This window comes from Sarcophilus harrisii, chromosome 4 (genome assembly GCF_902635505.1).
Source record: "Sarcophilus harrisii chromosome 4, mSarHar1.11, whole genome shotgun sequence".
NCBI lineage: Eukaryota > Metazoa > Chordata > Mammalia > Dasyuromorphia > Dasyuridae > Sarcophilus > Sarcophilus harrisii.
In genome coordinates this window covers 334,746,303-334,770,223 of record NC_045429.1, presented here as the reverse complement: position 1 = coordinate 334,770,223, position 23,921 = coordinate 334,746,303, and the positions used below count along the sequence as shown (strand labels likewise).

The 23,921-nt window shown below is 45.6% G+C and overlaps 3 protein-coding genes across 8 annotated transcripts in view; 1 reads left to right on the top strand and 2 right to left on the bottom strand.

Annotated features, from left to right (window-relative positions):
• GRB7 (growth factor receptor bound protein 7) overlaps positions 1 to 16,064 on the bottom strand; it is a 36,827-nt gene extending 20,763 nt beyond the window's left edge. The window contains exon 1 of one of the 5 annotated variants that reach the window (XM_031966194.1): positions 14,952 to 16,064. Coding sequence is in view for 3 of the 5 variants with exons in the window: in XM_031966195.1 (XP_031822055.1) it covers positions 9,603 to 9,696 (94 nt within the window). In the remaining 2 variants the exon portion in view is untranslated. The other 4 variants (XM_023502373.2, XM_031966193.1, XM_031966195.1 and 1 more) reach the window with 4 other exon arrangements.
• Positions 16,065 to 16,593: 529 nt separating this feature from the next.
• On the top strand, positions 16,594 to 19,969 carry MIEN1 (migration and invasion enhancer 1). Its single transcript, XM_031966196.1, has 4 exons — positions 16,594 to 16,811; positions 17,800 to 17,897; positions 19,223 to 19,299; positions 19,376 to 19,969. Exons 1-4 carry the CDS (start codon positions 16,723 to 16,725, stop codon positions 19,457 to 19,459), a joined length of 348 nt encoding a protein of 115 aa, XP_031822056.1. The 5' UTR covers positions 16,594 to 16,722; the 3' UTR covers positions 19,460 to 19,969.
• Positions 19,970 to 20,467: 498 nt separating this feature from the next.
• Positions 20,468 to 23,921, bottom strand: part of ERBB2 (erb-b2 receptor tyrosine kinase 2) — a 36,095-nt gene continuing 32,641 nt past the window's right edge. For both annotated transcript variants that reach the window (XM_031966192.1, XM_012548369.3), the window contains 5 exons: positions 23,609 to 23,755; positions 22,875 to 22,972; positions 22,431 to 22,625; positions 22,062 to 22,308; positions 20,468 to 21,759 (listed from right to left, as the gene is read on the bottom strand). In XM_031966192.1, coding sequence (XP_031822052.1) covers positions 21,407 to 21,759; positions 22,062 to 22,308; positions 22,431 to 22,625; positions 22,875 to 22,972; positions 23,609 to 23,755 — 1,040 coding nt within the window. In that variant the 3' untranslated portion in view covers positions 20,468 to 21,406. The remainder of the gene's footprint in view (positions 21,760 to 22,061; positions 22,309 to 22,430; positions 22,626 to 22,874; positions 22,973 to 23,608; positions 23,756 to 23,921) is intronic.

The following is a 23,921-nucleotide window of genomic DNA, read 5'->3' as shown; positions in this document are numbered from 1 at the left end:
AATTTTCAGTGTAAGCATTTTTTATACCTTATAAAACAGTAAAGTACAAATAAAAGATTGGTATAATAGGGTTTTTTTTTTAATTGTAGAGATTTAAGAAAGTGACAAAGAAAATGTTAATAATGCTGATGAGACTGAAAAGTATGTAGTACTTTTTTTTCATAGAATTGATTGTTAAACATTTACCAGTACCTTGAACCCCATACCCACACACTATACTAAGCTTATGCTACTATTATAGTACAATTTAGGTTGGCTCAGGAGAATTTTTTTAAAAATTATATTCTCAGGCAAGAGTAGAGATATAAGGAAAGAAAATACATTTTTCTTGAAAGCATTATAGATAAATAAAATGAAATTAATATCAAATATGTATGCATCAAATGGTACAGTAGCTCAGTACTTTAAAGAAGGGCAGCCATGTGGTGGATAAAGCACTGGGCCTGGAATCAGGAACACCTCAATTCAAATTTAGCCTCAGACAGAGACTAGGCAAGTCACAACCCTGTTTGCCCCAGTTCCTCATCTGTAAAAAGCTGGAGAAGAAAATGGCAAACCACTCCAATATCTTCGCCAAGAAAATCTCAAATGGGATCACAAAGCATTGGACACAAATAAAAATGACAGACCTATAACACTTTAAAGAAAAGTTACCTAAATTTTAAACCTTTAATAGGAAGATATTGTGGGTGATTTCAATGAGTCTATTTCAAATCAAGACAAAATCTAACAGGAAGATAAGAAAAAATTAAAGATTTGAAGAACATATTTTAAAAATAAAATCTAGTCATTAAATAAAATCTCGTCATTAAATGCCTTTGAAGATTATTGAATGGCTCTTTTAAGAAATACACCAATTTTTGTGCATTGTGGCACCTTTACAGAAACTGATCACATGCTAAGACAAAAAAGAATTCTTCAATAAATGTATAAAAGAAATATTCAATGCATTCTTTATAGATCATGATATAATAACAACTCTAATTAAAAAGGGAAATATGAATAAAGGAAATAAGCCTAAAGAGAAATTTAAAATAATATTATCTTAAATAATTATAGACCAAAGAATAATCATAGAAACAATAATTATATTGGAGAAAATTATTACAATTGAACAATACATTAAAATTTGTGGGATAAAGTTTAAGCAATTCTCAGAGGAAAATGTCTGTTTCTGGGTATTTATATGAACCAAAGATAGAAAGACAAGACAATGAATTACCAAGGAGATGTTATATACAATTAGGCACAGTAACAAAAATAATTCATTTAGAATAATAAAAGATCAGGAATATCAAGGGACATAAATAAGTAGAAAATAAGTAGTAAGAAGGAGGATCTGGCACTCCCAAATTTCAAAATATATTACAAAGCAGTAATTATCAACATCATCTGGCCCTGGATAAGAAATTAAAAGGCATTTTGTGCAGCAAAATAACTGTTTGGTCATGTATACTTATTGTGTATCTAATTTATACTCTAATATATTTAACATCTACTAGTCATCCTGCCATCTAGGGGAGGGGGTGAGGGGAAGAAGGGGAAAAATTGGAACAAAAGGTTTGGCAATTGTCAATGTTGTAAAATTACCCATACATATAACTTGTAAATAAAAAACTATGAAATAAAAAAAAAGTAATTAAAAGGTAGATGAGTAAAACAGACTAAATAAGAGAAGAATTAGAAGAAACAAAAGCACACAGAAGTCAATTGTTCCATAAACCCTAAAGCACAAACTATCGGAGAAGATATTCTTTCATTGACAAAAATTATTAGAGAAAATGGATAAATGGTCTAAACATATTTTTAAAATCACCTCATTAAAAAAGAATATGACATTTTAGCATTTACAATTATAAATGGGAAAAGAACCAAATAAATGATAGAAAGATCAAGAAAGACAAAACAGAAAATCTCAATTATATAAAATGAGAAAGTATTTACACAAATAAAATCAATGCAGCTAGAATCATAAGAAAATATATGGACTAGAAACAACCTTGCATTGAATACTTATTTTTTAAAAGTCTGACAACCAACATTTGTAGGAAATTGATACAAATTTGTGATATTAAGAACCATTCTCCAATAGACAAATTGTCAAAGGACATAGAAACATATTATTAGAATGAAGATATTTTAATAGACATCTAAAAAAATTCTAAATAATATAAATCATTATGAATCAGAAAATACATAATTAAACTCATGAAGTAGCAGAGATACTAAAAGACACATCAATTCACTGCTGGTAGAGTTTGTAACTTAATTCAATCATATGGGAAAATGATTTAGAATTACACAAGCAATGTTACTAAATTTATATCCTTTGACCCAGAGATTCTACTGCTGGGACTATATCCCAAAGAGGTTATTGACAACAAGAAAAGATACATTTGTATTAAAAAAAAAAAATGTTCATGGAAGCATTATTTGTGACTATGGAAACCCCCAGACAATAAATATGCAACAACCACTGAACAGCTGAGACAAATGTGGCATGGGAATGTAATGGGACACTACTGGGTCATAAGGAATGATGATCAATCAATCAATAAACATTTATCAAGCACCTACTATGTGCCAGACCTGGAGTCAGGAGGATCTGAGTTCAAACCTGATTTCAGATATGGATTAGCTGTGGGACTCTGGGCAAGTCATTTAACTCTGCTCCAGTTTACTGAATTGTAAAATGAGCTGAAGAAGGAAATGGCAAACCACTATAGTCTTTGACAAGAAAACTCCAAAATGAGATCAGACAGAGTCAAACAGGATTGAAATGTTCAACAACAATGACACCATGTGACAGGTCCTGTGCTAAGTGCTGAGAATACAAAAAAGAGGCAAAAGGTAGTCCAAACCCTCATGGAGTTCATCATCTCATGGGGAGACACCATACAAATAAATATGTACAAATAAGCAAGATACAAGATAAAAAGAGAATGACTAACAGACGGAAGGCACTATAAGCAAGAAAATGAAAAATACGATTTAATGAATATAAAGAATTCAAAGAAGATTGGTGTAAAGAGATGCAGGATAAAGTTAAAAAGACCAAAAGAACCACAGAGAAAATGACCACAACAAAGTACATCAAGTTAATGAGAAGATACAGTGGAGTGTTCATGCAGTTCCAGACATCTAAGGGCATCATAGACCTCTAATTCTAGATGACTGCAAAATAATTTATCCATTTGAAAAGGAAGGATATTGACCATCAGAAGTAAAATAACTAGTTACCCTATGCCCCCAGGTATTGGATAGTCACATAGTGAACTAGTCAGAGGCAATGTAGTATTGTGGAGCTAACTTCAAAACCACAAAAACCTGGGCTCCAGGTCTATCCCTAAGACACATTAGCTAGAGACCCTGGACAGATCTCAGTGATCTAAGCAGCTCTCTAAGACTATAAATTTCTTTTTTTTTTTTCTCAACAGTATTTTATTTTTCCAATTACATGTGAAGGTAGTTTATAACAATCATTTTTCTCCCTTCATCCTTTACCTCTCCACCTCCTCAAAATCAGCAAGCAATCAGATATAGATTAATCAACTGCAAACTTTTAAAACATATTTCCACATTTATAAGACCATGAATTTCAAAAGAAGGTACAGATCTGGAATGGTAAAGGGAATTTCCTCATCTAGGAGTTTCCTTTAATTAATTAAATCACAGGTTTGGTCCTTATCTCTACAAAGACTCAAGAGAACTCTATTCACTGTTGTTAGACCAAAGCTGTAAAATTAAATGGCGTACATGTCCTGGGTGCTAATGACTGATAGACTAATTCCTTTGGGGTGGGGGTGGGGGGGGTTGTCTTACTGAAATAAAATGTAGCAATAAATTTAATATATGTTTAAAAGAAAAGAGTAGAAAACAGAAGAGCAGCATAAACGAAGATAGGTTGATGTCAAGTTTTTTAATAGAAGAAAGTAGTTTCTTCACAACTATAGATATAGAAGCAAGTTCAACTTAAATTCTTGGGGAAACTCTTGAATCTATTATAGTTTGTGAGTTCTTGGAAAAGGAAGCAATGATTACTAATAATAATGTTAATAGCTAACATTTATTATAATGGTTACTATGTGGAGGCAATGTGCTATAAGCATTTTACGATTATTATCTCATTTGATCCTCAAAACAACCCTGGGAAGGTAGGTACTGTTATTATGAAGAGCCAGCATGAGTTCATCAAAGCAGGCCACACCCAAGTAACTTCACGCAAGGCAGTTCATTTACATTTTTTGACTAGGTTACCAGGTAGGTAGATTGGTTGAATGCTTTAGATAGACCATTAATGCAATTAGATAACATTTTTCACACTATCCTAGCCAACAAAATTAAAAGAAGACTAGATAAAAAGGAAGAGATTCTCTTTTTTGATAATATTTTTATCTCCAGGGCTTAACGCTACACCTGGTATCTCACAAGAGCTTGATAAATGCTTATTGACTTAGATAACAGAATAGTTCAGTGGATTTGGAAGTGGGATAAATGACCAGATGGGAACAGAATAAACATTTATTAAGCCCTGTTATGTGTCAGGCTCTTTACTAAATGCTTTACAAATAGTAGGTGGCCAAAATAGATAGAGAGCTGGGCCTAGAGTTAGGAAAACTCATCTTCCTGAGTTCAAATCCAACTTCAGATACCTACTAGATGTGTGACGCTGTGCAAGTCACTTAACCCTGTTTACTTCAGTTTCCTCATCTATAAAATAAGTTGGAAAAGGAAATGGCAAACTACTCCAGTATCTTTGCCAAGAAAATTCCAAATGGGATCACAAAGAGTCAGATACAAGTGAAATGATTGAACAACAATAAAATTACAAATATTATTTCACTTGATCCTATCTAAGAGGCACAAAAATCTAAGAGGTAGATTTTACCTACTTTACAATGGGGAAAAGCCCAGGTCAAGTGACTTGTCCAAGGTTACAGAGAGTGTCTTGAGTGCATATTTGACCTCAGGTCTTCCTGACTCTAGCAACAGAGCTCTTTCTACTTCCATATCTAGATACCTCAAAGGATGGCTGGCTAGAAGTCCACCTACAGGGAGATAGAATGCCTCAGTCATCTTGTCTTTGGGTCTGAGCTGTTTAACATTTTTAATTCCTGAGTTGAATGAAGGCACAGAGGGTACAATTATTAAACTTATAGATAAAGCTGGAATGGATTGTATGATGGATAATAGAGTCAAAACCCAGAAAGATCTTTCATATTAGCAAGGTACAATAGGGAGGCCTTATTTGATAAAAATAAAATCAAACAGGAATAAATGTAAAGTCCTATATTTGAGGGTTGTTTTTGTTTTAAACCAAATACCCAAGTGTAGTAGGCATTGAACTCTATGGAGTAGGTTTGAGTCTATAGGAGCTGTCCCATAGAAGGTATATTTGTGTTCCTACTTTCAGGGATAAATGTGGCTTGCTGTGAACTGATGTAGTAAACCCTGAGTGGTTCCTGAGTTGCCTATTCCCACAGAAATTGATGAGGAGGCTAAAACAGGATGTTAGGAACAAAAGCTGATAGAATGGCCAATGGCCCACTCAGTACTACTCAAAAAGGGAGTGACTCTATCCTTTGGATCTTTCTTCCTTCAATTTTCCAGGTAACATCACGTAACTGGGACTTCCTATGAAGGATGGTTTGAGTAGGGGAAGCATAGTAACTGTTCCCATGTGATAGCTAGAAACTAGGCCTTTCTTGCTTTGTGATTCCTTCCCCTAAACATAGTAATCCTCAGATGGCCATGTCCAGCCTTGGAGATAACTCTGTGAGTTCTCTCAAGATTGGGTAGAGTTTTCCTCAAATCATTCTTACTACACTATAGAACATGACAAACACATTTACTACATTGTTCCATAAAGAAGATGACTATCAAAAGGAAGAGGAGTCCAAGTTCTGGTCTAGTTTATCAGAGAACATGGACCTGAAGGGAATTGTTCCACCAGTGCTTCTGCACTTCAGCATAAAATATATATTTGACAGTACTACAAACTGGATCATGTCTTAATGTTTTAAGTATCAACTTCTCAGAAAAGTAGACAATAATTTTGCTACAGTGCTACTTGTTTCAGTTTTTTTTCCCCTGTCAATTCCTATTTTCAGCCATTTTGTTTATTAAGCATTGCTCTTGTGTAGAGAAAATAAATAGCTGTCCTATACTAGTTTTACATTGTACATCAAGTAACATTCTAGTACTCCCTTTGGGAGTGGAACCAAAACCTAAGCTTCAAGTTATTTTTCCTAAAGGGTACAAAGAGTCAAAGAGTGATTTAAAAAGAGCCCAACCCCTTTTTGGGAAGTCAGGCTCATCTATATTTGAACTTTCTCCACATGCATAAAGCAAAGTAGAGACCTTACCAAGGAAGAAAGGGTACAGCATACTAAACCCAGTTAGCAAACCTTACTGTTATATAAATATAGGATTGGAAAGATAAACCAAGAGGGTTTGCACAGAAAAAATCTTGGGGTTCAATGAATGAACAGTATGAACCGCTTTAGACATCAGTCTCCTCATTTAAATAATCTAAATTTCACTTGGAATTTATCAACATTATATAAAAAGCTGGTCTACATGTATTTTTTTTTCTAGACTGTGTTCCATTTTTTCCAATACTATTCCAGTAAAGAAACCCTTCAGTCACCCAGGTTTGCAACTTGGAGTCATTCTTGCCTCTTCCTTCTTTCTAGCATACAATCAGTCACCAAGTTTTGTCAGTCTTATCTCTACAACATCTTTTGTATGTGTCTCTTTCTCTCTACTCACAGGGCTATGACCCCAGCTCAGGACTGAATCAATTCTCACCTATTAATTAGTGCATTAGCCTACTTATTGGTCTCAGCTTCCACTCCCTTCCCTCTCTACTTCTTCTACAAGAGCTACCAAAATAATCTTTTGTGCTTTTGTTCTTCCTAAAACCCCAAAATTTTCCTGTTCCAGAATAATCAGTGGCTCCCTTTTACCTTCAGCATAAAACATAAACTCTTCAGTTAGGCATTTAAGGACCTTTCTGATCTAACTCTAGCCTACCTTTCCAGATTTACTGAACATAAATACCCTTCAAAATTCTATGACCTTGCCAAACTGGCCCACTTACTTTTCTTCAGACTCAAGAATTTATCTCTCATCTCTGTTACTTTGTACAGGTTGTACCTGGTATAAATGTATAGAATGCCAGGAATTTAGTCTCTTCTTGGCCTTTCAGAAAATGTCTAGCTTCTCTCAAGGTGCAGCTCACATGCCATCTGCTACAGGCAACCTTTCCCAATTTCCCTAATTGTTAATATCTCTCCCTCCTCCTTAAATGATTATATGTATTTATTTATCTGTTGGCTTGTTTTATTCCTATCGAATGATTGTAAACTAGGGAGCAAAAGCTGTTGTTTTTTAACTTTGTCTTTGTACATTCTGATACCTACTAAACACATAGTAGGTACTTAATAAATGCTTGTTGTCTTGAGTTAGATGACTAAGATCTGTTCCAACTCTCCATCCATGGTCCTAAGACATGATGGTTAATACAGTTGATGTAATGTTAAAGTATGTTACTAGAAATAAAATGTGTAGAACAAGGAAGCTAATACAGTTCCAGCATAATCAGTCCAGGTTAGAAAGATAGTAACAAGTTAGAATGTATTCATGGAATAGCGATAAGGGGTCTGGAGGCCAAACCTTGGATCAGAAGGATTAGTTGAAGGAATTAGAGTTTAAGACTAGATCTGTCATTTCAGTGATATGTGTGGGAAACTCCCTAATGAGGAAAATGAGAAAAACCCCTCACTAATACAGATCAGCACTTTTTCTGCCAGGACAGACTCCTGGAGAATTTCTGGGAACACTAAGTAGTGAACTGACTTGCCCATGATCATACAGACAGAATATGTCAGAGGCAAGGTTAAAGGCCCAGTTTTCCGGATTTTTGAGGCAAGATATTTAATTATACTGACTCTGAAGGAGTTAAGGATATTTAACATGGAATACAGGATACTTAGAAGAATGAAATGTCCTCAAATAATAGCTGTGTGACCCTTCACAAATCACTTAATCTCTCTGTGCTCAAATTCTTCATCTGTAAAATGGGGAAAATAATAGCATCTACCTTTCAGCATTGTTATAAGGATAAAATGAGATAACATTTTAAAATTTTTTTTCAAATCTTCAAATGCTATTATTATTGTTATTATTCTGAAAGACAGTTTTCTTGTCTGATGAAATTGGATTTGTTTTGTTTTCCCTCAGAGGGCAATACTGAGGGACCATGGATAGATGTTGTCAAGAGACAGATTTTAACTAGATATAAGAAAAAAGTTGGATAGCTAGATGATACAGGGACTAGAGTGCTAGGCCTGGAGTCAGAAAGAACCAAGTTGGATTGTGACCCTGGAGGCAAGCTGTTTAATCCTGTTTGCCTCAGTTTCCTGCTCTGTAAAATGAGCTGGAGAAGGAAATGGCAAACCACTATCTGTATGACTCTGAGCAAGTCACTTAATCCTGTTTGCCTCAGTTTCCTCCTCTGTAAAATGAGCTGGAGAAGGAAATGGCCAACCTCTTCAGTGTGTATGCTAGGAAAACCCTAAATGGGGTCACGGAGAGTTGGACACGACTGAGCAATAACAACGAAGAGGTTATTTAAAATTAGATCTGTCCAAAGGTAAAATGTGCTACCTCCCTCCCAGTAACAAGGCCTGGCACACAGCAGCACTTAAGAGTTTTGGCATTCATTCACTCATTCATTCATCGGCATAAGTCTTTAAATGTCGGCTAGATAATCTTTTGGCTGGGATGTGGCATCCATCCTGCACAGGTATGGGCAAGTTTCAGAGGTCCCTCCAGTCTCAGGATTCTGTAATCCAGGGGTCCCTTCTCTCAGCCTCAAGCACCCCCCAGTCAGTCACCCCCTTAAGATGCCTGGGTTAGGGTGGAAGCTTCTCCCTTCTCTGTCTCTCTTTCTTCACCATCACTACCCCACCCACCCTTAGTGCCATTCCTAGGAGGGAGGTACCCCTGAGACTGACAAAAAAAAAAGCAAACAGGGCAGGGTTTCCTCCGCAGGCCTGAGGGCCCTTCCAGCCCTGCTCTACTCTAGGTTTTGGCAGGCCACCTTTCCAGGTACCAGGCAGGGGCCTAGATGCCAGAGGCGTGTTGTGGCAACACCTGCCAGTGACGTGCATGGAAGGAACTCATGACTTAATTGGGGGGGAGGGGGAATGTATAGCAGGAGACCAAGCAGGTAAGTTCAGCCTATAGACAAGGGGGGGGGTAGGGGGGAAGGAGGACATTGGGATAAAACATTCACCTGAGAGATGAGGGGGTAACAAAATGAAATCAAGGCAAGAGACCCCCATTGAAACAGACAGCCACTATTAACCCAATGAGGTATTTCCCTGAAGCACCATGGAACTTGTGGTTGAGGGGGTGGGAGGAAACAGGGTAGAGGCTGGCAGGAACCCACCCCATCTGTCCTTTTCCCTTGAGGAGGAACCCCTGGAACACTCTATCCCATAGTCTGCTGTAGTACAGGGCCCGTCTTACCTGGCTGTGAAGGCTCTCTTCCCCTTAACCCCAACACAAATGAGGATGACCGAAGCCCACCTTACCTGGTCTATTGAACCAGTTGCCGCTGACTGGCTGCCTCTGTCTCTCTCTCTCTCTCTTAGCTCTGACAAGGTGAACACCTACCCATACTGCCATCTGTCAGCAACCAACACCAACACCAGATTATCAGCCCCTGCCACCCCCACTGTACCCATCTTGCTTGCCTGGCATCGTCAACATGAGCAGCAAAGACTGAATTCTGCCCAAGAGGCACCTCTGAGACTGGCACAGCCGGTCCAGTCCTGTTGGATACCACCTGTAGGTAGCAGGGACTGAGACGACAACAACTTATTTTGATTTCCTAGATGCCCTCCCCTTTTGGCTCCCCAGGGAATGGGGGTGGAGGGGTGGACACTGAGCAGTGGGGAAGAAGAAAGGGGCAAGGCAGGGACCAGAAAAAACAAGCATAGCTAGTCCTGAGAGGGGGCGGGTCCAGCAGAGGGGATTTAGGGAACGGAGAGGGAAGAGGAGGGAGACAGAAGGGGCAGGTGAGTCAGGGAGGGGCTGGGGAGGTAGAGATGCCTGGGGCTCTCCACTCAACCTTGACTCATCCTCACAACTTCCTGGCTTTGGAGAAACACAAACAACCTCCTCCTGGCACCCCAGTCCAACTCATACAAAACAAGGGGGGAGGGGCAGATAAAGGTCAAGGGGAAACTGTATATTAAGTGGAAGAGGTGGCTGAGAGCCGTTCCCATCCATAGCCATCTTGTGCCTTTTCCAGACCCCCACTCTCTCAGCCACCCAGAGGGCCATCCCTGATGGGGAACTCCAAATGCTCCCTTTCCCTGTCTCCTACCTAGAGACCCACCTGGAACACACCCAGCTCCAGAAGGGGATCCCAGTGCCTCCATATGCTGTCCTCTCAGCTCCCTGCACTGTGTACAGAAAGGCTCAGATGCCCCACTCTGCCTCTGCCTTGGCCCAGCCCTGTCAGGCTCAGCCTTCCCTCCCCTCCTCACTCCACCCCGCTCCTAGGGAACCTGATTCCCTCACACCCCACAGGTCTCCTGGCCTCCTAGTCTGCCATCACCCTCCCAGGACACCCCTCCTCCCTACACTCAGCTCGACCTGAGATAACCCTTTCCCAACTCTGTCCCTAGGGCCTACTGAGGCAGGGAAATGGGGCTTTTCAACTCACTTACTCCTACCACCAAAGGGGTCTTACCCTGAGGTCCAAGGATTTCAGGGGATCTGTAAACTTGGATGGGAAAACAATGATATCTTTATTTTCACAAAAGTGAAATTTAGCACTTCCCTCAATTTTTAAAAAACCTTTTTCTGAGGTCATTGACTTTACCAGCCTGTGAAAAGGGTCCATGACACACACACAAAAAAAGGCTCAGAACTCCTAAGATTAGAGAGATATAAAGAGAGAAAAGATCCAGAAATAGCATAAAAAGTCAAAAGACACAGGGAAAGCGTCGATGCTAAGACAAAACAACATAGATGATATGCAGACATCCTACAAACTCAATGAAGGGAGCTTTGTTGATGAGGGGAGTAGAGTTGACAATCAGCCAGTATCTCTAGGAAGTCCTTCCTCAGCTCCAATCCGGGCAAAGGAAGCAGTATTATTTCATTGTGTGTTTGGTAGGCATGTAGACCAGCTCTCCTAGGCCCTTCCAACGTACCCACCTGTTTCCCTTCTTCCCAGTCCCTGAACACAGGTAGCATCAAATGACATCCCCCTGTGGAAGGGAGTGGGCAAAAAGGGCGAGATAATTCTACCAAAATGGGGGATAGGGTGGACAAAGGCTGACCAAAGACCCAAAAAACAGGGTAGGGTGGGGACCTCTCTTTAAGAGAAATGATTTGAGCGTACCTTACAGTATTTTATTTTGCAGCCCAAGGGCAGAGGACCAGACACAGGGGTGAAAAGGAGGAGTAAGGAGGGAAAGGCAAGAGGTGATGTGGGTTCAGTTGTCTCTCCACCTCCCTGCTCCCTTTAAGCCCCTACTTTCTGAAACAAGAAAGTCAGGATCATGGTAGTGAAGGAAAAAACCGGAAAGTAGTCTAGGTGAATAGGGCAGGAGAAGAGATCCACGGGGACAAAGTCAATCTGTCTGCCCACACCTACCAAACAGGTTTGGAAACTACAAATGGAGGCTGGCTTCTGAGGTATAGGGGGAAAGGTTAAGAAGCAGGGGGGACTTGCCCAGAGGCATCCCTGCACTTCCGTACTCCCAAGGGGCCCCAACTCCACCAAGCTCTAGGCACCTCCAAAGTATTCCCCTCCCACCCCAAGTTCCCCGGAAGTTCTCTTCCCCACCCCCTTTCTCTCCCTAGCCTCTTTGTTTACTTCCTGAAACTTGTCCCACCTGGCTAGCAAAAGCTGGCAGAGAAGCTCTTTGGTTTCAGGGACCACAATATTAAATATTGTAAATCCCATTCTAACCATCATGGTCTTGGAAAATATCAGTGGAGAAATGGGAGTCTGGAGGCCTCCGATAGTTTGCAACACAAGGAAAACACTGGAAGAAATTACATGAAGATTGAAGAGGTAGCCTTGGACAATGGAAAAGGATCCAGAGATTATTTGGTTAAAAAAAAAAAAAAATTGTTCCCTACTATGCTTGCATACCCAATTGTAGGGAATGAACCTTCCCTGGGAGAATTCCAGAATCTCCCTTTAATGAGATTTGGAAAGAAATGGGGAAATCTTTGAAATGTAACTATGGAAGATCTATGGAGACCCCAAAGTGACATCTACCCCAACATTTGCATCAGGTGGAAAGATATGAGGAAACTATTCACAAGAAAAAATTCACAACAAAGGTGTGTCTGCCTCTGGAAGGGGGAGGATTCTTTTAAAGTTTAATTTGGAAAATATGCAAAAGTGGTCAGAATCTGATCAGGGTTAATCATTATAGGTTATTTGCCCAGAGAGGGAGGGGATAGCTCCCATATCCCCTAAACTGATTTTCCAGGGAGGTTAGGGGGCAGTTGGTGAGGAAGTAGAGTCCAAAAGTAACAGATTTCTTATCCTCAGTCTTGAGAGAAGCTGCACCTGAGAAGGGGAAGTAAAATTCCCTATGAGGAGAATTTACAGGAAGAATGGGCCCCAACTATCCCACAGTCTTTTCTGGGTACAGGGAGCTCTTCTATTTCATCACACAGTGGGAAAGGCGGCATTAGAACCCCAATGGCCCCACTCTAGTTTCTCTAGCAGGGACCCAGACATTCAGCCCCATAATTTCTTGTTGGGGCATCATTGTTGAGTTCCCCATGTCCTCCACCCCCATTCTCTGCCACAACAAGAGAAATGTTGAGATTTAAGCTATTTTTCTGGAGAGCTGGAAGGTGGAGAATAATGTGCCCATCTACCTCAATCCACTGAGCAAGGAAAATCGAGTTGGGGAGAGAAACAATTCCTCTCTCCAAAAAACTAATCCTAATTCAGCGTGCCCTAATCCTTGTAATGATCCCCCAAATGGGGGATGAATGAACAGGAATGGGGGCTTACTGTGACACTGAACCTCCAAGTAACCCCTCCCCTTATTCCAATCTCCCTTTTAGAAAGGGAAGAGGAAGGGCTGTCCAAGGGAAGCAGAAATCATCCAAATTGGAAAAGATTTGCTAATGTCGCCATCCTCCAACATTCAAAATGCTGGCAAATATTCTCCTCGCAGAGGTCAGAAGAAATCTTTAGAGATGGAGAAGTCACGCTGGACCCTTAGGGGGGATATGGAGAAAGGGAAGGAGCAGGTGTGAGAAGCCACCGACAGGACAGGAACAAAGGAAGGAGCTGGGCAGTAGGGCGCTCCCAGGTCCCAGGTATGTCAGAGGAGGAGACGGGAAGTTTAGCCCTTACCGGGACCCTGACTATTGGTACACACCTGGCTTGGGCCATCCATGTGGGGAGGGACGTAGCTTGCCCTTAACCACCTGTGTCTCCCCTCCACCCACCTCTACCCCAGTACTCTTTGCAGGTTCCTCAGCCCTCTCACCTTCACAGGTTCCTCCATCCCTATCTGCCATCATGGAGACGGGGATGGAGTTACGATACTGCCCACTAGACATCATGTCCAGGCGCAAGGAGCCCTGGCACAGGCAGGTACAAAGATTCTGGGGATAAGGGTGAGTGGACATTGTTATCTTGGATAGTTATTTATCCTCCTACCTGGAAAGCCCCAGTATGAGAGGCCCAAATGCCTGGGGTCCAATATCTGGCTCTTTCTGGTGACAGCTGAGGGTCCAGGACACTGGGGCCAGATTCCCGAGTTTCTCTTTTCAGAAAATGTGCTGGTAGGGGAAGGGGGAGTGGAAGGATAGTAGAACCGGGAGGAAAGGCTGGAAAGGCGGTAAAGTGACTGGGACTGGAAAGGTGGAGGCGGGGCCAGGAAGGAGGGAGGAGAAAAAAAAGAATACTCCTCTGGCCACTAGGGTGGGGAGTGTTTATGTTATTCTAATCCAGGCCTTTGGGACCTAGGTGTAGAAGGAGGTGGGGGAGGGAAGAGGGGAGGGCCCAGGTGTCCAAAGCAGTCAGCAGCTCCCACTCACACTAGGGACACCTAGGGTTTCGGCTCCTGGAAGAGGCCAGAGGGAAGGAGCTTGCATCTCCTCCCCCTCCCCCTAAGAAGCCAACCAGTCATCAAGAGGCCTGGTCCGGGGCACGGGTCCCACCCTCCACCATCCCCACCCCTGGGGCAGAGGGCAGATTCCAAAAGTGGTTTCACTTCTAGGAAGTGACTGACCCCCTTGACCTGTTCAGCCCTTGATCCCCATTTTGACTTTCCAGAGCCTCTTGGGACACCTTAGCCTTTCCTGGTGCAGTGGACAGGTGCTGGGGCTGGAGTCAGAAAGCACTAAATTCAATCTAGCCCCAAATAGTTATGTGATCTCGGGCAGATCATTTTACCCCTGTCTGCCCGCAGCTTCCTCAGCTTTAAAAGGAGGATAATAACAGCAGAGAAGAGTTGTAAAGATCAAATAAAATAATATTTGTAAAGTGCTTAGCTCAATGCCTGGCCCAAAGGTGCTTCATCAATGCATTTTTCCTTCCTATCTTCCCAGGGGTAGTTCTTGGAGCCCCCAGATTCGACTCCCAGCTGTGACTGGAAATCACAGGGTCCCGGTTCCTCAGCATTCTGGTTACTCTTGGTGATCTCAAAGGCCCCTCCGTCTCTGACTCTCTGACATTCTATAAAAAGGGGTGCTAGCCCCCAATAGTCTCCCTGGGGAGGATCTTTAAGTGAGTTAGGCATGCTACAAGAAGTCATCTCTAGGGTATGACAATTGGAGTCATTACCCAGTGTGGGAAGGGAGGATAGTAATGATAATTGTAGGGCCAGGTGAGGTGAGCTTCCCAGGATCTTGAAGATGCAACTCGTGCTGGTTCTGCCAGTTACCTGTTTACGAGAATGAGATCCTCTGGAGGCAAAGTGTTGAAAATAGGAAAAAGATGTATTTGGAATCAGAGGTGTCTGGGTTAAAATCTTGGCTCTGTGACGCTGGGTGCGTCATTTCAACGGGACTTCAGTTTCTTTGTAAAATTGGGGAACAGAATTAAACAGCTTCTTTCCAAATTTAAAAATCCATGTATATCCAATTAGCCCTCAAAACCCCCTTCATCCCGCTTAACAAGGGAGCACCTGCTATGTGCTCCCTACAAAATACAAATAGGATCCTGACTGAGGCCCTTAGGCCATCTGACAGTTCTGAATGAATGGGCTCATCTGGACTTTCCTTGTCACCTCTGTCCACCTCGTTACAAGCACTGAGAAGAGGGCCGCCCCGCGCTGTGACTCGGGGAAGAAGTAGCCGTATCATCATTCTGCTGCCGGTAACGGCCCTGACTCCTCTCCCTTCCGAAGGCCACCGATGTCTGGTATGAACGGCGCCTAATGTCAGCAATAATCATCACCTATCGGCAGCGTCGCTGCTGCGGACGGGGCTGGGACGTTTCTAAGTTTTCGGAGTACTTTCTATTATCTAATTGGATCTTCGAAACAAGTACTGTGACGTAGGCCCTCGTAGGCGTCATTATCCCTGTTCTGCAGATAATCAAGTGTGTTCTCAATTAAGTGCCTCCTCTCCCTGCGCTCTGACTTGGGGCGGTGGCTGCCCTTTCTTGGTACTTGTGCCAAGAAGTCTCTTCGGACCCTACATCTAGAAGGGGGCTCAGAGGCGGCCTGGTCCAGCCCCTGCATTTCACAGAAAAACCCTCTAAGAAGAAAGAGCTGGAAACTTCCTGGAACGGGGGGCTCTAGAATGCACCAGACACGCAGGCGCGCGCACTTCGTCCGCTAAGGCCCGAAAGCTGCCAGCCTGAGGAAAGCAGTTTCCCGTTTTACAGGAGTGGAGACTGAGTCCCGGAGCCAGGTTTCCCAAGGTTGGGTTCCACAAGAAGCTAAGTTCCCGCGGGGCGCCGGCAGGGGGCCTACTTTTTAAATAGGGGCCAGTTCACCGTCCCTCAGACCGTTGGGGGCCGGACTATGGTGAAAACAGAAACTTTGTTTCGTGGGCCTTTAAATAAAGACACTTTGTAGCCCTGGGGGAGTCTGGCCCGCGGCCGCAGTTTGAGGAACCCTGCGCGCAGAGTCCGCTCCTGCGCACTGAAGGGGACTTCTTCAGACAAGGCCCAGCCCCGCCCTCGGAGAGCGTTCGGCAAAGGCGGGCCGAGACAGACCCCACCCACCATGTTGTTGACAAGAAACTGAAGGAGGCGCTCGCGTGCAGGGAAGGCGCTGGGAGGGCTTATAAAGCGCGGGCCGGACTTCGACCCACGGGAACTCAGTCGTAGTTCGTAGTTACGGAGAGCAGGCACGGAGAGGGGAAAGCAGGGCTGCTGGTGGGCGCCGAGGAGTCCCGGGGCTTCTGCCTGGAAAGATAAGGACTCCCAACAGAGGGCGCTGCCTCCCCGCCAGCCGTTCAGAGGGCAAGCCTGGCCCTGCCCTCGGAGAGCCCCGCCCCGCGTGACCCGCCTCCGGAAGGTCCCGCCCCCGGATGGCCCCGCCCCCGGACTGGCCGCGCGTGACGTGAACCGGCACTACGTCACACCCGGAAGCGGCGGCGGGTCTGCGGGCTCCTGCTTCAGTCGGTCCGCCTACCTGTCTGGCTGGGCTCGGGCCGGCGGGGGAGCGCAGCTGAGCGGAGCGGGGCCAGAGTCGGAGCGGAGCCATGAGCGGGGAGCCCGGGGACGAGCTCGTAGTGCCCACTCCCGGGGAGCCCCTGCCGGGCAGCGGGGTCCGCATCGTGGTGGAGTACTGGTGAGGGGGGCGCTGGGGGGGATCTTCTCCTGCCCTTGCCCTCCTGCCCTTCTCCCCCTCCCCTCCCCTATCCCTCCTCCCTCCCCTCCCTCCTCCCTCCCCTCCCTCCTCCCTCCCTTCCTCCCTCCCCCCCTCCTCCTCCCTCCCCCTCCCTCCTCCCTCTCTCTCCCTCCTCCCTCTTCCCTCCTCTATCCCTCCTCCCTCTCCTCTCCCTCCTCCCTCTTCCCTACCCTATCCTTCCCTTCTCCCTTCTCCCTCCTCTCCTCTATCCCTCCTCTCTCCTCCCCAATCTCCTGCTTAATCCTCTCTCCTCCTTCTTCTGCCTTCCCCTTTTTCTTCTCCTCTATTCCTCCTTCCTCCTCCCCTCCCCATTTCTCTTCCCTCCTCTCCCTCCCTCATGACTTCCTTTTTCTTCCCTCTCTCTCCCCCTCAGCCCTCCATCCTCCTCTCCCCTACTCCTCCTTCTTCCTCCCCTTCTCTATTCCTTCTCCCCCTCCCCTTCCTCTCTTCTCTTTCCCTCCCTTCCCTTCATTTCCCTTTTTTTATCTCCCTCATCCCTCCCCTTCCCTTTTCTACCACCATCCCTCCTCTCTTACCTCCTTCTCCTCTCTCCATTCCTCCCTCTTCTGCCTTTACCTCATCTTCTTCCCCTCTCCTTTTATCCCTCCCCTTTCTCTCCATCCCCTTTTTTCCTTCCCCTTATTCATTCCTCATCTCTGGTCCTATCATCCCTCTTTCCTTCTTTCATCCCTCCCATTCCCTTTACTTCCTTTTCTTCCTTTATCCTTCCACTCTCCTTCCTTTGTTTCCCTCTCGTCTCTTCTCCCCTTCCTTTATCTCTCCTTCTCCCTTTTCTCTACTCATCTGTCCCCTCCTTTCCCCTCATCTTTTCCCCCTTCCTCTTACCTCCTTTCTTTTCAACTCTTTATCTTCCTTCCTCTTCTCTTCTTTCCTAAAAAACAAAACTCCCAAACTCTTGCTCCTGCAGCAAACCCTGTGGCTTTGAGTCCACCTACCTGGAGCTGGCTAGTGCTGTGAAGGAAGAATACCCTGGCATTGAGATTGAGTCACGCCTTGGGGGCACTGGTGAGGAGCATTAAGGGGTAGGGGAGATATGGAAGGAAATCCTTGGAACCGGGGGTGGGAGGCACTGGGCAAGGACAGGACTTGGGAGGTTTTACATTAGGAAAAGGGGAGGGGGGGGGGTCCTCAATCCCTGTCCATCCAACCAGCATTCGCACAGCTCCTGCCACATGTAAATCACAAGAGAGGCAAAGACAAAATCCAGATCCCTGCACCCCCAGTTTTGTCTGTGAGTCACTTCCTCTCAGAAAACCCGGTGCCATTGAGCAGGTAGGCATTGTGAGCTACTGTGGTAGAAAAGGCAATGGCCAGCCTGGGAAACCTAATTTAGCAAGATTGGGCCTGAAGTGACTGGGATAATATCAGTTCAAGTCCATCAAGACAATGTGCTTTCATAGGCTTTATTTCCTTTGATTCCCCAAGTAGCTCCATCAAGGTAAGGATTTTGTGTCCTCTTGTACAGATGGGGACAATAAAGATTCAGAGATGAGTGATTAAAGAAAATTACGCAGAATAATGAAAAGGTCATCAGCATCCATTAGACCTTGGTTCATTTCTGACCACCCCTACTTTGTGACGTTGGGCAAATCATTTAACTTCTTTGAAGCTGTTTGACCCTCTGTAAAAATGAATTATTGAGTTTGAAGGGCCCTTCTAGCTTCTGTAGTAAAGTGTCTTTCCCAGGTATGCATCTGATTCAATTCATTAAATACATTAAGTGCTTCTTATGTGCCAGAGGCTGTGCTGGAGATACAAAGGGGCAAAAGGCAGGGCCTGCCCTCAAGGAGCTTACAATCCAGCGGGAGAGACCACATGCAAACAAATATATACAGACAAGCTACATGCAGGATAAATAGGAAATAATTGACAGAAGGAAGGTTCTGGAATTAAGAGGGACTAGGGAAGGCTTCCTATAGAAATTGGGATCTTAGTTGTGATTAACGGAAGCCAAGGTCAGTCGTTGGGGTGGAGGAGGGAGAGCATTCCAGGCTGAGCATCAGTCAGAGAAGGCCTAGCACCAAGAGAGGAGGATCTTGTTCCTGGGATAGCCAGAAGGCCAGTGTGTCGGGTAAGCGTGGGCCTTCTGGCGACTAGCACAGGACACAAGGAGGAGACCTGGGTCTCCAGGTGCTGCCTGTGCAGACTACCAGTCCCTTCGGCCCAAGTCTTTTCCTGGACTGAGGTGACTTTAGTAGTAGCTGGTTCTGAGGAAGCAGAAGCCCAGGGAGTGGGATGGGATTGTAGGATCCAAGGAATGGGGTGGGGGGGAGGGGAAGGCTCCTCCTGATCTCTGACCCCTCAAGCTCTTTCCCCTTTCTTCCCACTAGGAGCCTTCGAGATTGAGATCAATGGGCAGTTGGTCTTTTCCAAGCTGGAGAATGGGGGGTTTCCCTACGAAAAGGATGTGAGTAGCAGCGGGGAGGGGATGATGGGGGGGTTCGTTCCATGCCCTCTCACCAATTCCCCTTCTCTTCCCTCAGCTCATCGAGGCTATCCGAAGAGCCAGTAGCGGAGAGCCTCTGCAAAAGATCACCAATAGCCGCCCCCCCTGTGTCATCCTGTGAGCCGTCAAGGCCAGGGCTCCTTCCCCACGCCCTCTGTCCTGGGTGCCCCTCGCACAGCGGCATCCTCTCCATCTTCACCAAGTCCTCCCTCCGTGGAGGTCAGGACGAGAGCCCATCTCATTGACCGAGCCTTGGTCCCCTCCAGCCTTCCTGGTCTTGTTCCCCTCTCCCTGCCCGCCTGTGCTGAGAGATGCCGGCCAACTTCTTGATGAAGCCAGGGGCAAGAGCCTTGGAGACTCCAGGTACCAGCCTGGCTGCCTCCCCCATCCCAGAGGGTTCAGGAGAGGGGAGAGCCCCTCCCTCCCCACCCCCAGTGTTTCATAGGAACGTCATACGTACAAATGCGTGCCCGCACGCACACACACAGTGCCTCAAAGATGCCTGTACCCTCCCTTGCCTGGCAGTGCCAACGAGGTGCCACCAAACTTCTAATTTATTTCCCACACACAACATCCCCTTACTCTAGGGGAAACACTAATTGTTGGCAATAAAGTGACACTGCTACTCTTTCCCCTCTGTGTATATCCAGCTTGAGGTGGGAGGTGACGGCTGGGCTCCTTCTGGGAGGTGTCTTCTCAGCTTAGAAAGCATTCAACTGGAAGGAGCACCAAGGAAAAAGGGGGGGGGGGGGGAAATGCACAGAAAGCCGACTTTGAGCAACTGTCCTTCCCTGTCCCGGTCCTCCACCCCAAACACACAGGTAACCCTGCTTTTCTACCAGGGGATTGTAATGCTTATCAAGAAACAGACTTGGCGGAGCTCAGTGGTCTGTTCCATTGTATTTAATGGCTCCTTCCCCAAGTTCACATAGTTCTCCTTTGCTTGGAGACCCCCAGGGAAGGGGGTCTTCTCATTCTGAAGTTTCCGTAGTACTTATTTATGTATTTATTGGTCCAGGCCAGTGATTTCATCAGCATAAGGAACTCCCGAGCAAAAGTTCCTCAGAGAGTTGCCTGAAGCATTTCAGTATTTAGAGTTTCCAGCCCAAGGTTACACAGCTAGTATGTGTCAGAGAGAGACTTTGTGTGTCAGATCTTCCTTGTCTCTAAGGCGCAGTATTCACTAAGCCACTCTGCTACCCCTCACACCTGGACTAAATCCAGCTCATTTCACTCAGACCTTGCATTCCCCGGGATTTGTCTTGGAGAAGGGGTTTCAGACCTTATTGCTCACCCTGCCCCCATCATCCAGTTCTTGTCAGGGCCCTGCCGCCCCTTGGACAGGGCCGATGATGTGTGTAAGCTACAAAGGACAGGGTGAGTGAAAAGTGGATCCCCAGACACAGGCCAGGAGCCCAGCTGTTTTCCAAAATATATTTGCAGAGAAGATAGTGCACTTCTACACCCTCCTCTCATCATTAAAAAAAGAAATTTAAAAAAAAAAAAAAATAAATTCCAAGGAAACAATGTACAAGGGATTTGGGGATCTGGAGGTCCTTCCCCTACTCCCAACGCCCTCTTTGCCTCCATCGTCCATTTGGGGCAGAAACAAGTCAGTTGGGTGCTCAGTCTCTGGAGATGGAAGTGCATTATCTCTGAGTGCATGTCTTTTTTCTATCTCCCCTTGGACATCTCTGATGTCCCTTGCTGTGGGAACCATAGCTGGGGCACCCAGGAGCAGAAGGAGCAGGAGATGGCCTGGGGCACGTGTCCACTGAAGAAAATTGACCATGTACACCTGAATTGCAGTCATGTTCCAAACCAAAATTCCAGTATAGGTGTTTGGAGCTCGGAAACCAATAAATAGACTCCCAGCAGGGGCTGGGGACCTCAAAGCTGCCAGAAGGGACAATGTGATAGTAGTGACCCAGAATCCTGTCTTGTTGGACAATCCCCCTCGCTCTGGCCAGATAGGGAGACTGAGGGGCATGGTCTTTCCCCCCACCCCCCAACATGATAAGTGCATTGCAGAGTTTCAAAGGTTCTCAGCATCTGGGTCTTCCAGAGATCACACAGGCATATCCAAACCCAAGTACTCAGGGTTCTCGGCTGTGGGGGTCCCTGCAAAGCCATTAGGGGCAGCTCCTCGATCAGGGGGATCCTGGTCCCAGTAGTAGAGGTTGTCAAAGGCTGGGCTGGAGAAAGTTGGAGGAAGATGAAGGGGACCCCCACCATGGGGGGCCAAGTACTCGGGGTTCTCCACAGCTGCGCCAAAGGTAAATGTGTCTTTGACCACTCCATTCTTCCCTGGAGGAGGCAACTTGGGACGTTCCAAGGTGGAGTTGGATGGGTGAGGGGGAGTCAGGGTCCCCTCCCGGGGAGAAGAGGGTGGTAGGTGCACCTCTGGCTGGTTCACGTATTCTGTTGAAGAAAAAAAATCCTGAATGTCAGAGAAATTGAACTATATATCCCTACCAGAAAGAGAGTTTTCCTCTCTGGGAGAGTACTTAGATCTTGGCTTAGGAAAGGTCCCTCCTCCCTCCAGAACTAGCTCAAAGCCTTTAAGAAAAAGGTTCATGGGACAGCTTGATGGAGCAGTGGGTAGAGCACTGTCACTGAAGTCAGGAAGACCTGAGTTCAAATCTGTCCTCAGACATGTAACGCTAGCTGTGTGACCTTGGGCAAGTCACTTAATCCTAGCTTCCAGATCGGGGTGACCATACCAGGCAGGGGGCCACAGACGGGTGGGACAATATAGCCATCCATCTCAGGGGTCAGTGGTCCTGTCGGATCCTCACTGTAGCGCTGCAGGGGGCTGAGGTCTCTAGGGGGGAGTCCCTTTAGTCCCTTAGGGCTCCCTCCAGGGTCCCCATCAAACACATCAGAACCAGTTGCTTCCCAAGGTTCTGCTGAAGATTGTGGAGGGTCCTCTTCAGCACCTTCCAGTCCTCCTGGAAGCTCCCCACCACTCTGGGGGCAAGAATAGGTCATTGTGAGGGTGTGAATGAAGGGGAGTCATTTTGGGCTGGAGACACAAGATGGGAACAGGCTGGGGGTTCCCTTCCCAATGGACATTGTCCCCACCCCCTTACCCTCGTAGAAGAACTTCTGTGCCTTCGATGGGCAGTGCCTCCAGGCCCTGGAGCCAAGGGAGGGTCAGGGCAGAAGAAGCCTTGCTGGGGCACCAGGTATTCTTCTGCATCCACTAAGTCACTCATGTCGTCTTCCTCCAACAGTGAGCGGTAGAAAGTGCTGTCCAGGGGGCTGGCTGGGCCAGAATCCTCATTCTAATTTGGGAATAGGACAATCGTGCTCACTTGGTTGGATACAAAAATCGGAGGCAAGGGACATAACATCATAGAGTTTTAAGAAAGAAATATTTTGCTGTAGGGGTGGGTTTGGGAAGGATAAAGGGGAGGCTATGATAAGTTGAGGGAAAATCCTGGGGGAGCAGGGGACTTCTGCTGTTCAGTTTTGCCCCTTTCCTGTGTGGACAGGGTAGAATGCAGCTTGGGGGCAGTTTGGAGTCCTAGTACCTGAATGACCACAAAGCGCTGAGGGTCTCGGGCCATTCGTGAAAATTCAGTAACCAGTTCCCGGAACCGAGGCCGACACTCAGAGTCAATCATCCAACCTGGCATAGGGGAACAAAAGAGCAGCCAGCTCAGCAGCCAGAGAAATTGTTGGTTTGCCAAAGACAGGAAGTCCATCCACGGTGCTTGAGCCACCCTTTGGGCCAGGCCTTCTCTGACTTGCATTCAAGTGCGTCTGTGTTTTGAATTCAAACCCTGGCTCTGTTACTGTTTCTCTGACTGTGTTTTATCTTTGGTTATCCATAAATTGCAGGGGTTCAATTGGATGACCTATAAAGGTCCTTTCCTGCTCAAAATAATGTTTTTAGGATTTAATAAACTACATATTTTATCTCTCATTTGATCTGCACAATAAACCTGGAGGGATACTATTATAGTCTCCTTTTTCTGAATGAGAAAATTGAAGAAATAAACCCACAGAAGCTCCTTTTATTCAGGACTTCATAAAAAGCACCTTCTGAAAATCCTAGTTCAAGCCTTGGTTCCCATGATCACCAGCCATGTGACCCTGTTAGTTAACTTTTCTGAAACTCAGTTTCCTCATCTGTAAACTGAATTTAACAACATCACCTACACTCTGTAGCTCACAGGAATATCTGGAAGAAAATGCTTCATAAACTGTCAGACTCTATAAATGTGAGTAACACAATGTTGAGAATTATGGCCTTGTCCCCTACATTTAACCATGATCATGTAGACATCGATGGTGCAGACAGGGGGCTGAGGCAGCCGGTCCCCCTTCTCCAGCAGGTCCGGAATCTCTCGAGCTGGAATCCCCTCATATGGTTTGGCCCCAAAGGTCATCAGTTCCCACACTGTCACCCCTGAGAGGAGAGAGAGAGAGAGAGAGAGAGAAGTCCTCAGAACAGTAGGAACGGCTGTAGGCCCTGAGGTCCTTGAGCTTGGCTGGGGTGAGGAGGATCTTACAGGCAGAGAAGGGAAGGAGGGGGTGGATGGGAGGAGACAGGCTGTCAGTCTGCTCTGGTGTCT

Coding starts and splice junctions, on each gene's coding strand:
- MIEN1 (XM_031966196.1), top strand. CDS start 16,723: ATGAGCGGGGAGCCCGGGGACGAGCTCGTAGTGCCCACTCCCGGGGAG. Junction 17,898..19,222: donor GTCACGCCTTGGGGGCACTG/GTGAGGAGCATT, acceptor TCTTCCCACTAG/GAGCCTTCGAGATTGAGATC. Junction 19,300..19,375: donor GGTTTCCCTACGAAAAGGAT/GTGAGTAGCAGC, acceptor CTCTTCCCTCAG/CTCATCGAGGCTATCCGAAG.